This window comes from Lactuca sativa, chromosome 9 (genome assembly GCF_002870075.4).
Source record: "Lactuca sativa cultivar Salinas chromosome 9, Lsat_Salinas_v11, whole genome shotgun sequence".
Classification (NCBI taxonomy): Eukaryota; Viridiplantae; Streptophyta; class Magnoliopsida; order Asterales; family Asteraceae; genus Lactuca; species Lactuca sativa.
In genome coordinates, this window is record NC_056631.2 from 34079470 (window position 1) to 34096120 (window position 16651).

Sequence of the window (16651 nt, forward strand, 5' to 3'; positions counted from 1 at the left end):
ATGCCGGACTCTGTTCGATGCCAGACTTTGTCCGATGGTGGGCGGGGCCCGATGAAGCAGGCGGGGCCCATAATATGTTATTATATGATTAAGTGATTATGTGTATGGTATGTGGTAGTTTGGGGAGACTCACTAAGCTTCGTGCTTATAGTTTTCTGTTTTGGTTTCAGGTACTTCCGATAGCAAGGGGAAGAGCTCGGGATGGCTGTATTGCACACACCATTATGTTTAGCATGGGATGTTTTTACTATGATATATTAATATGAGTTTTGATATGATGTTTGAGATACTATGATTTACATTTTGATGAGAAGATTTTGATAACTATGGTTTTATTTAATAATTTAAAAAGAAATTTTTGGTCATGATTTTTGGGATTTTATAGCATACAAAACAATCTTTTTTCCTGTAGAGCATGTGGTCCCAAATATGTATATAGAACAAGTTAAAGCTTTGGATTCTCCAACAGGTGTTGACATATACTAAAATAAAGACACAATATGTATAATGCCATAATAGTCATTTGCAATCATTTGGGTTTTTACATAACATCATTGACAACCAAAAGAGTGGATTCCATATCTTCCATCAACAAAGAAAACACTATCTACCATGCCAAAAGAAGAAAGTCATAACTATAATATCGTCTTCCACCAAGAGACCAAAACTTAACAGTTAACACCCAAAAATGAAAACCCAAACAAAGCAAAGCAACGAACCTTCATCAGAACCATTTGTAAGCTGCTACCATTCCCACTACAGCGACCACTCCATATACACTTGTAACAGCAAACATCTTCTTCATCTTAGCAATCTCAGTCGATGCCCTGACATATGCTGGTTGAAGGGAATAAAAATGGTTCCAAAGGTCATCCGTTAAATGGGACATCTCCAACACACCTGTCCTTACATCGTCGACCTCCCAATTCATGGCATCCATCTCCTGGCACAGACTTTCCCTGAGCTCCCGATGGTCTGCATTCACTTCCCCCCTGATGAGTGACACCTCAAGCTGAAGTTGTAGAAGATTTATCTGGATGTCTTGTGGCTCGCCTGCAAAAGAGTTGTTGGCTGGAAAGTGACGCCGGTCTTCGAAGGACCAGTTGTTACGCGGTGACGTAGAAGGCATTTTTGGCTTAGTTAGCTATAACATCCCGAGTTCAGGAGTGCAAGTTCAATGTTCAAAGTGAAAATATGAATGGGCAACTCGGCGAGTCCATGGGTGGACTCGGCGAGTAGGGTCGCGACTCTAGTCGCGTGTTAAGTGGCCAACTCGGCGAGTCGGCGGCTGGACTCGGCGAGTTGGTGCTGAGTGGAGAAAACCATAAATTCGGAAGATGAGCCCTATATAAAGGACATTATACCCTCTCCCTAGCCTCTTTACCCTCTCTTGAAGTCCAGAAAACACTAATTGTGTTTGTGAGTGATTGGAGAGCATTTGAACCTTGGAGAAGAGATTTTGGAAGAGATCTTGGAGAGTTAAGAGGCTTGGAGAAAGGGGCTTTGCAAGGATTTGGATTTCTCTTCTATTGGAGCTTTCCTTTGAGGTATTATTTCGTTGCTTGGGCTATTATTCTTCATTTTGGAGTTTTTGGAAAAGATAGCTTGTGGTGTTTTGAGTTTGGAGGTTAGATCTGAGGTTGCTACCTCAGATCTGGAATGGAGAAGGTCTAGAGTGCATTAAAGTCCCTGTTCTTGAGTTATTGGTGAAGCCATCTTGTCCCAAACCCTAACCCTAGAGTGTTATATTCTTAGATCTTTTTGGATTCACGTAAAGTTTGCCACTTTATGTGATGGATGGGTTGTAGAAGGGTAGATCTATGGTTTGGATCATCTGCATGGCTTGGAAAGCTTCTGTATGGATTAAGATCTAGGGCTACTCGGCGAGTCACAAAGGTGTACTCGGCGAGTTGCTTGAAGATGGGCAGGAACTCGACGAGTTAGAAGAACAACTCGGCGAGTTGGTTGAAGATAGCCTTGGACTCCACGAGTATGTTCTTGGACTCGACAAGTCTGGTCGTGAGGTCCTAACCTTCTTCTGGTTGAGCCATGAATCGGTGAGTCAAGGGAGGACTCAGTGAGTTGAGTGCGAGGGGACTTACAGTTGTTGGACTCGGCGAGTTGAGTTGCAGATTTGGGAAGTTCTGAGCATGGGGACTCGACGAGTCATCGGGTTGACTCGGTGAGTAGAGTCAGTCAGGAGGTTGACTTTGACTTTGACCTAGACCAAGGGTTGACCGGTTGACTTCCAGGGGCATTTTGGTAATTGTTGGCATTTGTTTTGAGTTCAGTGTTGGTGTTGGCTAACGGTGGAGATCGTGTCAGTGGTCGGAGCATCTCGGTCTTATCTTTTCAGTCAGCCGTTGCGAGGTGAGTTATCCTCACTATATCGACAGGGTCTACGACACCAAGGCCGTGCCTTTATCGGATTGTGATCTGGGTATCGTTGTTATGTTATTGTCTTGCTATGTTTGCATCCTGGTAGTTAGGATGGTATATGTTAGAGACCTGGTTAAGGTCGGTATCCTGGTTAGGATGATGTTATGCTATGTGATCTGCTAGATCAGTTTGATTGGATGTGAATTGTTATATGATTGAATGTTTATGTGCACATGGTGGTTGGACTGAGGTTGGGTTGAGGCGGGTCCTGCTTTGTGCTGTAGGCCAACATACCCATGGCAGACCGGTTATCCCGAAGGCCCAGCGAGCGGACCGGATAGGCTGTAGGCCCCAAGAGGGTGGACTAGACGTGCCGAGGCTCGGAGAGTGGACCAGGCCTACTAAAGGCCCAGTGCGGGCGGACCAGTCATACTATAGACTCAGAGAGTGGACCAGGTGGATTGAAGGCCCCGTACGGGCAGACCAATCACACTATAGACTTGATGTATATGGCTAGAATCGGATGGTGGACCAGGTGGACTGAAGGCCCGGTACGGCAGACCAGTCACACAGTAGACCCGAAGTGCATGGTTGTTCTGTGTTCTGTTATGATATGGCATGTTGTGCATGTATGGTATATGTGGTTGGTATTTTGGGGGTATCTCACTAAGCTTTCGGGCTTACAGTTGTGGTTTAATGTTTTTCAGGTTCTTCAAGAGACTGTGGCAAGGCAAAGGCGTGATCATACCGCTCCTCATGATTATGTTTTATGATGTGGTTCTGGGAAGACTCTGATAATATTTGTATTAAAAACCTTTTTGTAATAACTTTATGAAACCGGGTTGTTTTTGAAAAGTTTAAATTGTTTGAAATTTTTAGAGTGTGACATTAGCATACGATTTGCGTTACAAATTTAGGGCAATAAAGTTACTAGTAGTGATCGTTTTAGGGCACCAACATCCTTTTTATAACCACTTCGGGTAATGAAGAGCCAAAACTTGCTTCATATAGGTGATACTCTAAATGACACCGTATGGTCAACGTCAATTGTGTACTGGTTTATGTTGTGTCATGTCCAAGACAACGTCGTTTCCTCCATGTTGTAACATAGCTGACTTGATTTTGTGATGTGACGTTTGTAACCGGTAAAAATAAGTGAAAGGGACTTAATGAACATGTCTCAACACATTTTGTTCCCTTACAAGGCAAGAGAAAAAGTTTAGTGACTGAAAATGTAAAATCAAAATACATTATAGAGTTTGCGTCATTTTTTTTATTGACCACTCAATATATGTTAAGTGGTCAATATAATATATTGGTTTTAACGTATAACCACTTTGTCTTTGATAATATGCCATATTATCCTTTTAATTATATTAAAGGTTTGAATTATGTTTTATTTTTCTAATATTTATTTATTCTGTTAAATATCATTTATGACAAATATAATTTACATGTATATTACAAATCATAATAAATTCTAATACAAATACACTACTATTTATAATAAATTTTTATATATATGAAAATATTATATAAAACATTTTAATTGATAGGATAAATTAGTTAAATTTACCAAAAAAAAAGCTATATAAAAAGTTAATCATTTGAATTTCTATTTAATTTTGGGTCCAAGTTAAAAAAGTGATAATATGTAGACAAAACTTCAAAAATGGTCCCTGTGGTTTTGAAAAATCTAAAGTTTAATCCTTAATTTTTAGAAACCTCAAATATTGTCCCTGTGGTTTCAAAACTTCTAACAAATAGTCATTTTCGCTAACTCCGTTAGTTTTTGGCCGTTAAGTGAAGGACATTTCTGTCATTTCACTACCACAGAGACTATTTATGAACTTTTTTTTATTTACAAAAATAAGAAAAAAAATATAATTATTTAAATATTCAAAGGGTCTCTCTCTCTCTCACACACACACACACTCTCTCTCTCTCTCTCTTATTCAAAGGGTCTCTCTCTCTCTCTCTTGTTTTTCTTCACCGTTGACCAACGAAAGAGGTTGCCTGCCACCATTGTTGTCCCTTCCTTCCTCCTCCTGTTGTTTTACTCAACCCCTGCTTTCCCCAGAAGGCACAGCTTCAGTGAGATAAACTAACTGTCGAGGAAGAGAGCCCACCAGAAAAACCAGTTGTCAACCTCTCCACCTCCCCTCGGTTGATGAGCAAACCCATGAACCCCCACCTGATGTGTTGTTTCTGATATGCTCTTACCCTCCCTTTCTTCTCCTTTTTTTCTACCAACCTCTTCACCTCCCCTCCATGGCTTCTTGTCTGATGTTGCAGAGCATCGATATGTACATTTGGGTTTACAATCTGTACAACAAATCCAATCAAAAAACAACATTTTAGAACAAAAACAAAAGTTTTTTTCAAACTATTCACAAACTGAAATTAAATATGTTCCTAATGTAATACCCCTAGGACGAAGCTTATTATATCCCTATAAAAATGTAAATCCAAATCCATCATCGATCACCTATGTTGATGGGTGTAAGTCATCGATCCGGTCTACTGATGGGTGTAAGTCATTGATCCGGTTTACAGGGGACACTCCATCACCTCTGCCTTTTGGTTCTGGTCCTTTTCTAAACGAACTTGAGACCACACATGGCAGAAATGGAGATTGAATCAGGCAACTTGAAGCTGTTACAACTAGGTCTAGACAATGTCATCAATGACAACAAGCAAGGAACAATACGGAATTGAGTTACATGATAGTAATTGAACCAGATGTTGGTCCAAGAAACCAAGATCAAGAAGAAAGTAATATTCATTATGTGGATGGAATTGTAAACACTCCTGGTGGTGTTGACGAAAGGGCTAATGGGGAAAAAGGGAGGAACAACAAAAGAGATATCCTTAGATGGCTAAATCCGTTGCAACATCAGTTACCGGACTACATGAAATCGATTCAGCTCTCAAAGCTTTTGGCATTAACTTATTGTTATTGTTCTGATTTCGAGGAAGAAAATGATCACAATCTACGATCCAAATCCACCGACAGAAATCGTTAATTTAAGCTAGTCAGCAATCCTCGAATCGCGATGTGCTCATTCCATAGCGACATCCTCTTAACTGAGCCACCGTCATCGTTTTCCTCAGGTGTTGTATGATCTATCATTTCCCTTTCTTCAATCTCTCCTGTCCCTTCCATTGTCATAAAATACCCTATTCGATCTACAAATCAAAAAGTAAGAAACAAAGAGGGTTTTCATTTTTTTTAGAGTTTGAATGATCTACAATTTGCGAAACTAGGTGCAGTACAATCAATTTCCTCGATAACCGACTCGTAATTGGATTTTGAGGTTCAAGTGGTGCATTGAAATGGATGCATCCAACCAGTTGTTTAACTTGCTTTTAAGAGAGAGAGAGAGAGAGAGAGAGAGAGAGAGAGAGAGAGAGAGAGAGAGAGAGAGAGAGAGAGAGAGAGAGAGCCTTTAATATTAAATAATTAATTTTTTTCTTTTAAAAAAAAAATTAAGGCGAAACTTCATAAATGGTCCCTTTAGTAGTGAAATAACAGAAATGCTCTCCACTTAACGGCCAAAAACTAACGGAGTTAGCAAAAATGACCATTTGTTAAAAAATTTGAAACCATAAGGACCATCTGTGAGGTTTTTAAAAATTAGAGACTAAATTTCAGATTTCCAAAAACCACATGACCATTTTTGAAGTTTTGTGTAATATGTAATTTAATTTGACTTATAGTGTACCACTAACCATTAGAAATACTCCAAGTTCATGGTATTTTAAAGTGAACTAATTTAAATCTTTAATAAAATATAAAATGGTATATCTCTATCGATGCTGCTTATAATTGTGAAAAGAGAATGGAGTGTACTATATTGCTTTTGCTTGTCATTCCAAGTTTCCAGTCATTTCATTGTCTTACCATCTACCTATTATTATTATATTGTTTTATTAACTTAAAATCTTGTTTTGTAGAAGAAAACGAAATTGTGAAATTAATTTTATTATTATTTTTTTGGATTTATTATTTCTATGTAATATTTAACATGTTATTAGTGTTTTTCTTCTAATATCATCCTGCTATTAAAAAATCACTGACATAAATTCTCCACCGCGATACAAGTTCTGTTAAGACTTAAGATCATGGAATGGGTTTCAGTTTGAACAATTATATTTATCATCTTTACAACAATAGTTACATTTCTTCGTATAAGAGGTTTTTGCAACTCCTTACTTGTATTGGTGCTCTTATATGTTCTATTACTATATCTTTTACGATCCTAATCAAAAAAGATAAAATATTAGATTTGGGTTTCTATGAAAAACGATGAAGCTTACACATATTTTATAGGGATGAGCGTAGGCGGGTACCCGCCTCATTTGGCGAGAACCGGAACCGGAACCGGAACCGGCGGTTCCTACAAAGTTAGAACCGGAACCGGAACCGCTCTAGGCGGTTCTTAAATATTTGGAACCAGTCCCGGAACCGGCGGTTCCGGTTCCGGGAGCGGGTAACCCGGTCGCATTAATTTTGTTAACTTTTTTCGACAAAACCGCAATTTAGTTCGATCCAAATTAAATCAATTCGGACCAAAGACGGACAAAATCGGACCAATATATTCTAAACCGGTCTAAGTAACACACCTTTTTATGAAATTATATATATATATATATATATATATATATATATATATATATATATATATATATATATATATATATATATATATATATATATATATATATATATATATATATATATATATATAAACTGGTTCCGGCGGGTACCCAGCGGGTAGCGGTTCCGAAAAAACGAGAACCGGAACCGGAACCGCCTTAGGCGGTTCCATAACTTTAGGAACCGGAACCAGAACCGCCTAAGGCGGTTCCGGTTCCGAAACCGGCAGTTCCGAGGCGGTTCCGGTTCCAAAAGCGGGTACCCGGTTCCGATGCTCATCCCTAATATTTTATACAAAAATTGGCAATTTCATATTAAAATTTAAAAGTGGCAATTTCAACTCCCAATAGGAAACCTAGTTATATGATATAATAAAATGTTATATTTCATACTTGAAAGATAAGCAATCAAACCGACAAATAATATTGAAAATTATATGTCGATTAGTTATGAATAATAAATTCAATAATTATTATTATAGTTACTAATTTTCGTTTAGAAACTAGATCGATCATTCATGATCAGATCTGAATATAAAAATGAAGAAAAAAGACTTTCTGACAAATTAAAACAGAACGGCAACTTAAAACCAACATCGAATTGTTGATATTTGATTGATAAAAGACAGTACAGACCGATAATTATTAGCCAACTTATTACTATACCTGTATAATTTCCTAACATAAAATAAGTGTTAAAAACTCAATTCTTAGGAAGACCCCCAATTTTGTTATAGGCCAAATATTATAATTTTATGATAAAACGTATATCAATATTGGCTAATTTTGATGAATGCTATCATTCTAAATTTCTAATGATTAGCCCTTATGTTTAATCATATTTTCCCAAACCCATAAAACCTTTTTCGAGGTGAAAAAGTTGTGTTCTGAACAAAAGCTGTACAACTCCATCAAATTGCCTCTTTGGTGATAGAATATGACCACATTAGTAAAAGCTGTGAAAAGTCCATCCATGCAGAGTAGTAAAGTGAGACAACGTTCACAAATCCAGCAAACGCCCTTTTTTTTATCATCTCAAACCCCCTTTCACCAAAACAAATTGTTTGTTTCATCGACAAAAACAAGATTCCCCAAAATGCCCATGTTAGTACAACTTCAAATCCAGATTACACATATGGGTTTGACACGGTTATTTAATAAATAGATAATGATGTAAAAAATAACTAGCTTGGTTTTCGGTTCAAAAAAATGTTTATATATATATATATATATATATATATATATATATATATATATATATATATATATATATATATATATATATATATATATATATATATATATATATATATATGATCGTTCAAGTTGTTTTATCTGTTTAAAATTAGATAATATTATCTCTGTTTTAATGGATAAAACAAATTTAAAAACATGTATAAAAAAACATCGTTGATTAAACACAAATAAAAAACAAAATTCGTCACCCATTTGAATTAATAACCCTTCAATAAAAACCATTTAGGAGAGATCAACATTTTCCACTCTTTGAAAAGGTTACCCAAAAATTTAATAGAAAAATATGACGAATAAATCTTTTTATTTGAGTATATAATAAAAAAATATGGAAAATAAAAATACATTTTTATCTACTACGTATCATATACATTCAATCTGCTAAATTTATACAACCATTCCCGTTTCTAATCTAAATTTCCCAATTCGTTAACGATTTCACTGTGATCGAACCATGTCGTTGGTGTTCCTTTTCGTCATCGTATAAATATACGATCGAATCAAACGCTTTCTAAATCTTACAAGATTCAACCTCACTTTCTGCCGATCAAGATAAATCTTTTTTGTGAATTCCCATCCTCGATCATTCACACTATTTGGATCACTTAGAACAGGATCATCACTTTGATATTCATCGTATAACGAGCTTTCACGTGGAAGAATTTCATACCCGATGTATCTCAACCCAAGCTTCTTCGCCGGTTCGCCGTAGTATGTTTCCGCCGCCCAGTTTGTACCCAGAGGTACCACCTGAATGAACACCGATCCCGGCTTCATGAACAGGAAATGTGTCATCGCAGCTCCATGAACGCCGACCATGACATCGCTGGAGTTAAGTTCCCGATAAATCTTTGCTAATTCGGAAGTCCTCTGTGGTTTCACCACTGTCACTGAGAATCCGATCTTTGATGCCATTTTCACTAATAAGTTTTCGTTCAGTATCTCTCGTGATCCGTTTCTTGATATGATCACGAGCTTTGGTTTCTCCGGTTGTTGGCGTATGGGTTTAATTCGTTTGTTCTGTTGTGATTTTTCGTGTTCTTCTTCAAAGACTAAACCCTGAATTCGAGGACGATACCCTTTGTCCAAAATGTCACGAAAATCTTTGATCGTTTTGCTACCCTCCATTAACGATGAATCGACAGCGAGTTCATTGTGAATTTTCAACCCAACGATGGCGTCGGAGAAACAGTGAGTTCTCTTATCTCCGCTGAAATCGATTGGTTCGAAATCGGAGAGATGTTTGAGGAGATTTTCATATTTCGTTATCCACCAATCATGATACTCTAGAATCACAAACACAACTTTCTTGTTGTATTTCTGAGACGTAATGTAAAGTGGAATCAATCCATCGTTGAATTCATGATAAACGTTTCCGGTGTATCCTCCGGTGGAGAAGAATACGGCGGGAACGTCGTGATATACATCGCACTTGTGTCGATCATCGGAGATTGAACTATTCGGTTTCTTGTCGATAAGGGTAAGTTCATCGATGGTGGCCATGGTGGATGGCTCCCATTTTCGAGTGTAGGGTCTGATTTTTTCTTGCCGGAAGCTCTGTTCACCGGTATGGGAGATCTTGGATGTATAGAGGAACACGGAGAAGGATGAAGAATGTGTTCTAATATCACCTTTCATGACACACACATCCGATCGAATGCTACTCCTATCACAACATATCGTTCCTGTAAATCAAACCCCGAGAAAAACATCAGAAATCGAAACTTTTCACTGTTTCATCGAATTTACGTCTCAAACACAAACACCCACAAAATCAAGAACTCACTCACCATTTGAGACCGAAGAACAAGGGGAAGTTTTTGAAACAGAAAGTGTTTCGTCTTCAGCTCCAGCTGGATCTGCAAAACGCAAAAAGAAACAGAATCTGATAAGAAACAGCAAAACAGAAGCGAACTTTAACTGAAAAACAGAGGAGAGAGATGGATAGAAAACTTACAGATGAGAGAGAGTGGTGACGTGGGGAAAGGAAGGAGATGAGGGGAAAGAAGCAAACACGAAGAAAGAAGTGTGCAGAAGAGGAGGAAGAAGAGAAGTTTAGGCTTTGATCTCTTGTTACACGCACTCATGTTAACACATGCATCTTCTTCATCAACATAAGTGACATTAACCACTTTTCTAAGTTGAATATATCTCTGATAGTGCACCATTTTTGTGCTGTGTAAGTTTGCAGAGAGAAAAAAAAGGAAGAAATTTGTAGGAGATAGAAGAAAGGTGAGGGGGTTTTATGGGTTGAAGTAGATAAAAAGAAGAGAGGGGGGGGGGGGGGGGGGGGGGGGGGTACTCTGTTTCTTCTTGGGGAAGATGGAAGATGAGCTGGCAAAGAGGGATGGCCAAGTCAGCCATTGGTATGTGGGATATGCTTTTTGACAGTCAGAACTAGGAACAGCGATGCATATAGGGACTAAAAAGTGAAATAACAATTTAACCCTTCAAATTCGAGGGATATGCTTTTGGTCCCTATGAGAAATTGATACTTAGTTCACATAGTCATAGCTTCCTTTCATATAACCAAAACTACAACATTTTCATCAAATTGATAATTTTGTTAAGTTTTTAAGGTTCTTTTTCTTGAGATTTAATATAAGATCCAAATTTTCATCTTGTCTACTTTAAGTTTATAGCATGAGATTTAACATAAGATCCAATTTTTCATCGTGTCTACTTTAAGTTTATAGCATGTTGTCAATGATTATTACATTTATGTTATTTTCTAATATTGAGTATACATAGAATGTGTAATGTCATTGTCAAACAAATATTGCTCGTGTAGTTGTGTGCTTATTCAAGGTCCTTAATTGAGACTATGTGCTTAGTCAATGTTTTTAATCAAAGTTTGGAATGATCAACAAAAGAAATCAAGATGGTAATAAAAATACAATATTTTCATCAAATTGATAATTTTGTTAAGTTTATAAGGTTCTTTTTCTTGAGATTTAACATAAGATCCAATTTTTCATTGTGTCTACTTTAAGTTTATAGAATGATGTTGTTAATGATTATTACATTTATGTTATTTCTAATATTGGCTATTCATAGAATGTGTAATGTCATTGTCAAACCAATATTGCTCGTGTAGTTGTGTGCTTATTCAAGGTCCTTAATTAAAACTATGTGCTTAGTTTAATCAAAGTTTGGAATGATCAACAAAAGAAATCAGGAAGGTAATAATGATCCATGATAGTTATCGATTAAGGACGGAGAAATTTAAAATACAACATATAACTTACTTGATTATCTGAAAAAAAAAAAAAAAAAAGATAAGCATCACATTCATATTTTGTATCAAATTCTAGACGTGTTATTATTTTTTTTCTATTTATTGTTGATATAGACTTTATCGACTATATATGTGTAGACTAAAATAACCGTAAAAAAAAAACTTTCAATTTGTATTATTTATACTTTGAATCTTCTTGATAAATATGATAAACGACGTACTTGATTTTCCCAACATCAACATAAATGCGATGAAAGAGATTGTCATCACATGTTTTAACAAAATTATTCTTACTTTAGATAAACCACATGTTTTAATCGAATGATTAAAATCATACATAAATGATGTATTTTATATAGTTTCAAAGATCTAAACATTAAACTAACCATTTTTATGTTTGAATATGTAAATAGAAGAAGTAGAATCCAATGACATGTTTTGATATCTTTTTTAGTATTTTTACCGATAATGTACACTAAATAAGATGAATTGAATACGTAACCCCGAAAATTGACATTTCTTACATATTGCCAAAATTTTGACCCGAGTGATAGCTTTCTGAATCATGGGTGAGTTTGGACATATGCAATAATTGAGGGGGTTCAGTTCAAAATTATTATAATAGGGACCATTGAGTCAGGCTGGCTGGCTGCTACATTATCTATGTGGAGATCGTGGATATCACGCGCCTCGGGAACGGCGGAGTGTCCCAATTGGGGGCAGGGCAGGGCAAGGACTGCCAGCTATTTTATATAACGGCACAATTTTCTGGGGTAGTCCTCAATTGGGGACATTGAATTTTGATGCATTATGGGCTTGTGGGAATATTTCATGGAGATTAGTGATAATTTATATGGGTGTTTCATTAACTTTTGAAACTCATAGAAAAGTTTTATTTTACATTTATTTCACCCGTTTTAGTATTATTTTTTGGATGATGTACATAAAAATCATTAAAATTTTGATTTTTTACGATTTCGTTATTATATTTTATTTGAAAATCACAAAATTCTGAAATAAAATTTCACTGTGATTAGAGTAAGCTTCTATTTCATGTTTAACATGTGCTAAATTAATATAGTTATTATTTTCTCGACAATATATCATATGTACTTTGATATAATATCATGCTTTGTGAAATTGATTCCTATAAAATAAGAATTATTTCAAAAAGTTAATTGTTATTTTATGAATTACATAGTATAATAATGTTATGTAAGTTAATGAGAAACAATATAAATTTGAACATATTATTACTGAAAACGGGGGGTCATTGCTGAATTGTTTTTAAACAATGAGTGGCTTTCATTGAAAAAATAAAATAAAGTTGATAAACCGCAAAATAACTACATCGGTTTTATTTTATTTTATTTTTAAAAAATTTCATTTCCATCCCCTTTGTATTTAAGCTCTCATTTGCTTTATCCAACAAATTACGCAGTTGAAATCAAATAGTCTATATTTTTCAGGATTTTTAATGCAGTCACAGTCAGTTTTTAAAGGGATTATTTGACAACTTTCTTGTTAAGACAACCATATGACTCTATGTCTTGACTAATTCTTCGTTACTAGATCCGTTAATCTCTAGACAATGACAAACTTTCAAAATTATGTTGTACACTAATTACATTTGTTATATTATTTTTGTCTTTTACAGATCCGATATCTATTGCGTTATTCATCATATGACATTAAGTTTAACCATGCTGAAATCAAAATCTGATCTTATTTCTTGGAGAGTCGCCACCTTAATCTAATCAATGGATTTTATATTTGGTTTTGAGAAAATATATGGACATAAGCGGTATATATGCTTCGCTACTTATGTATTATATTATGTTTGGATAAATCTTATTTAAACTAACATTTGAATACATATTTTTGAAAATCAAGATTGTATTTAATCATATTATATGTTCGTGTTTGGAATGAATTTTAACGAAAAACACATGATAATTCATTTTGAATAACAAAACATCCAAATTCTATACAAATAATAAGTGGTAGGACCTTGGCGTTAGGTTGTACATTATTTCTTGTTGGATTCCATACGTAATGTAAAAAATGGTTATATGTTTATTCTCGCAATGCATTTTTAGGATATTTACTACAAGATGTCCTTGTGGAGTTTGGTTATAGAAGGCATCCATAATACCCACAGAAAACCTCTTTCTTAATTGTCAAAAAGATCATTCAAGGGCGTGTGGAACGGTGTCGTTAAAGTGTAGGCTGGTATTGAAGACTTGTGGCTGATTTTTAGTTCTCTTTTTTCCTGTTGTGTTGGCTCTAGACAAAGCATTCTGTTATGGAAAGGCAACATGTCATTTGAAGTTCGTTTTCCTCTCTTTATTCTCTTGAAAAAAATGTTTTATTTCAGAAAAATTCACTTCTGGTGATCCCTCTTGGAGTTGGAAACGTTACCCCAGCAGGTTGTCAAAAAATCTTGAGCTTCAACAAATCACACTTGAGAATAATGAATTTACACCCTCGGATTCTCTTGATTCCAAGATAACAAGTGGATCATGCACTTCTATCCTTGGATCAATCACGATCCCTTACAAGTAGTTTACTTCATTTGGAGAGCTCGATTGCTCTTAAAGATTCTTTAAAATCATCACATGGACCAAAACTGTAAGTTACTCGGTTACACTATTTACGAATAAACCTAATTTTCTTTTAATTATCATATAAATGTTTCTTTAACCAATGATACTTATATAATGATATATTCTCATAATTGGTTTTAGCGATCATGATTACACCAGTGACCACTCATAACTCTTTTTTTTATAGTTCTTTCTATGACCATTAATAAATTTGTAAGCTTCTAGTTTATTAAACCAAAAAGGATTAAATTGATAAAAACATTGCCCATTTTTATATATAATCGAACAAATCATATAGTATTTTATCATCGGGTATATGATATAACCATGGTTTAACATGTTCGAACAAAATAATGTGTTAAGTCACATACCCAAATTAAAAAATTAATTTTGATTTCATTCTTTTGGTTTCTAATTTGTGATATTTAACTATTTAAGCATAACAAACAGTTTTTCATATTAAAATAATCATTTGTTAGACACAAAACTAACAAACGAACCTACTAATTTGATTATGTATGTGCATTATTATTTTGTCTAGGAAAAGACTATCGAATCAAGATTAAATGACAGAAGCTTTACCTGTCACATAACCTGTTAACAATTGTTTTGTATTACTCAATAATACAAGAGCTATATTAATAGTTTGTAGATAGTACATGAAGAGACAAGAAAGAGACAATGTAATAAGCATAAGACATAGTAAAAAATGTACAAACCTACACATTTTTTATCGACAACATTGTGAACTTAACTTTACATAAACAATCATTAAACAAAGATGAGAATAAGCCATTCAAATGAGAAATTTCTAACCAAAAATTCTAATAAAACAAAAGAACGAAGACTTTATTAAGTTCTTCAAATATTTGAACTTTGGAAATGTTGAAATTATATCGGTTTGTTTTATCCCATGGAACTTACCGTAGGAATAGGGTCAAGTGGACCATTTTGCCTTTCATTCTTTGGCATATATTACGAGGCCAACTCGAAGGGACAATGAAATGAAATATGCCATTTATTGAAGTTCCAATCGTCCGGCAAAAGCATCAAAAATTTGGTGATAATAAACTGGATCCATCAAAACTTATGGGTAATTATTTTTTGCCACTATAAAATTCAACGGCGAACAAGAGTCAAACTAAAAGAGTATTCTGATTTTTATTTTTATTTTTATTATTATTTTTTTGTAATATACAATAAGAAAAAACATAAAAACCGCAATTTCATTACATATAAAGTTCAACTTCCGTAACAAAGCTACATTTTAAAGTTCACATCTTCGCTCTTTCATTTTACGAAAGCGAGTAATTATATTTTCAGTCTTAACATTATCTAGTGATTCATTTTCTACACTACAAATCAAATCACCATTCATAAAATCGTCACATATTATATTACGCAAATCGGTCTTCAAGAACTTCATTTCAGAAAATGAACTATAATCAAATTATCAATTATTTGAGCTAGTTTGTATTTTGGTCTATTTAGAAATATCAACTATAATCTTGATTCCAAGTTTCAACAACAAATGAACAAATAGCAATCTACAATAAAAATATATCAATTATAACTTGATTTCAAGTTTCAAAAACAAATAATCATTAAGTCTTAACCCTAAATCCTAATTTAACAAAGTTAATTGTTAATTTCTAATTTTAAAAGATAATGAAAAAACAGATAGAATTTGAATTAACCTAAATACATAATAGGGATGAGTATTTTGGTTATACTAACTTGTTTCATTGTGATGGAAGAGCCGAAGAGGTGACCGAAATTCTGCAATTGAGAAGAGTTGATATCCGATGTCGACAACCGTAGCTAGGGCAGAAGACGGCTTCGAGTCTTCGACTTCGACAATTGAGAAGTCAACTGACGAAGTGACGATCCAATTCAGATTACGGATTACATCCCTTTTTTCATTAGACTATTGAGCTTAATACCTCTTTGTTTCAATAAATTAATTGGTGTGGTTTTAAAAAATTTGGACCATTTGTGCTAGTTTGTATTTTGGTCCATTTAGAAATAACTTGAAATTTTTTAGGGTAGCCTAATTTTTTTCCGATATAAAACCGCCTATGATAAAATTATTGCAAATTAATTTATTAGATGAATTCAATATTTTTATGGACCAAAACTAAATTTAAATAGATTTGGAGATAAAAATGTTGGTCTTTTCAGAACCGGCGGAAATTTTATTAAAAGCCCACTACCAAAAAGGAAAAGATAGCGCAAACAAATAAATTACAAAACATTAAAAGGGAAAACACACCAATCTTCTCATTTACAATTATCATAAACCACCCCGGAATTTCACCCACCCAAGCACTAAAGAAACAACATTATCCGCCTATTTTGACTGTGAACTACAAATGTCGTTAAACCTCCGCTCATTCCTTGTCTTCTACGCACACCATAAGAACCCATAACATATAGCAATTAAGATCTTTATTCTTTTCGGGCAAGAACCCCAACACCCAGCAAATTTTACAAGCTCCTCAACATTATTGAAAGT

The 16651-nt window shown here is 34.7% G+C and overlaps 1 protein-coding gene and 1 long non-coding RNA gene across 2 annotated transcripts; one reads left to right on the forward strand and one right to left on the reverse strand.

The window, feature by feature from the left end:
- Positions 1-8579: 8579 nt before the first annotated feature.
- LOC111879442 (xylan glycosyltransferase MUCI21) lies at positions 8580-10530 on the reverse strand. Its single transcript, XM_023875907.3, has 3 exons — positions 10250-10530; positions 10083-10151; positions 8580-9977 (listed from the first exon to the last, which is right to left on the reverse strand). Exons 1-3 carry the CDS (start codon positions 10458-10460, stop codon positions 8731-8733), a joined length of 1527 nt encoding a protein of 508 aa, XP_023731675.1. The 5' UTR covers positions 10461-10530; the 3' UTR covers positions 8580-8730.
- A 3064-nt stretch (positions 10531-13594) lies between these two features.
- Positions 13595-16208, forward strand: LOC122195869 (uncharacterized). Its single transcript, XR_006186828.2, has 2 exons — positions 13595-14161; positions 15894-16208. It is a non-coding gene; the product is annotated as an uncharacterized LOC122195869 (long non-coding RNA).
- Positions 16209-16651: the final 443 nt, after the last annotated feature.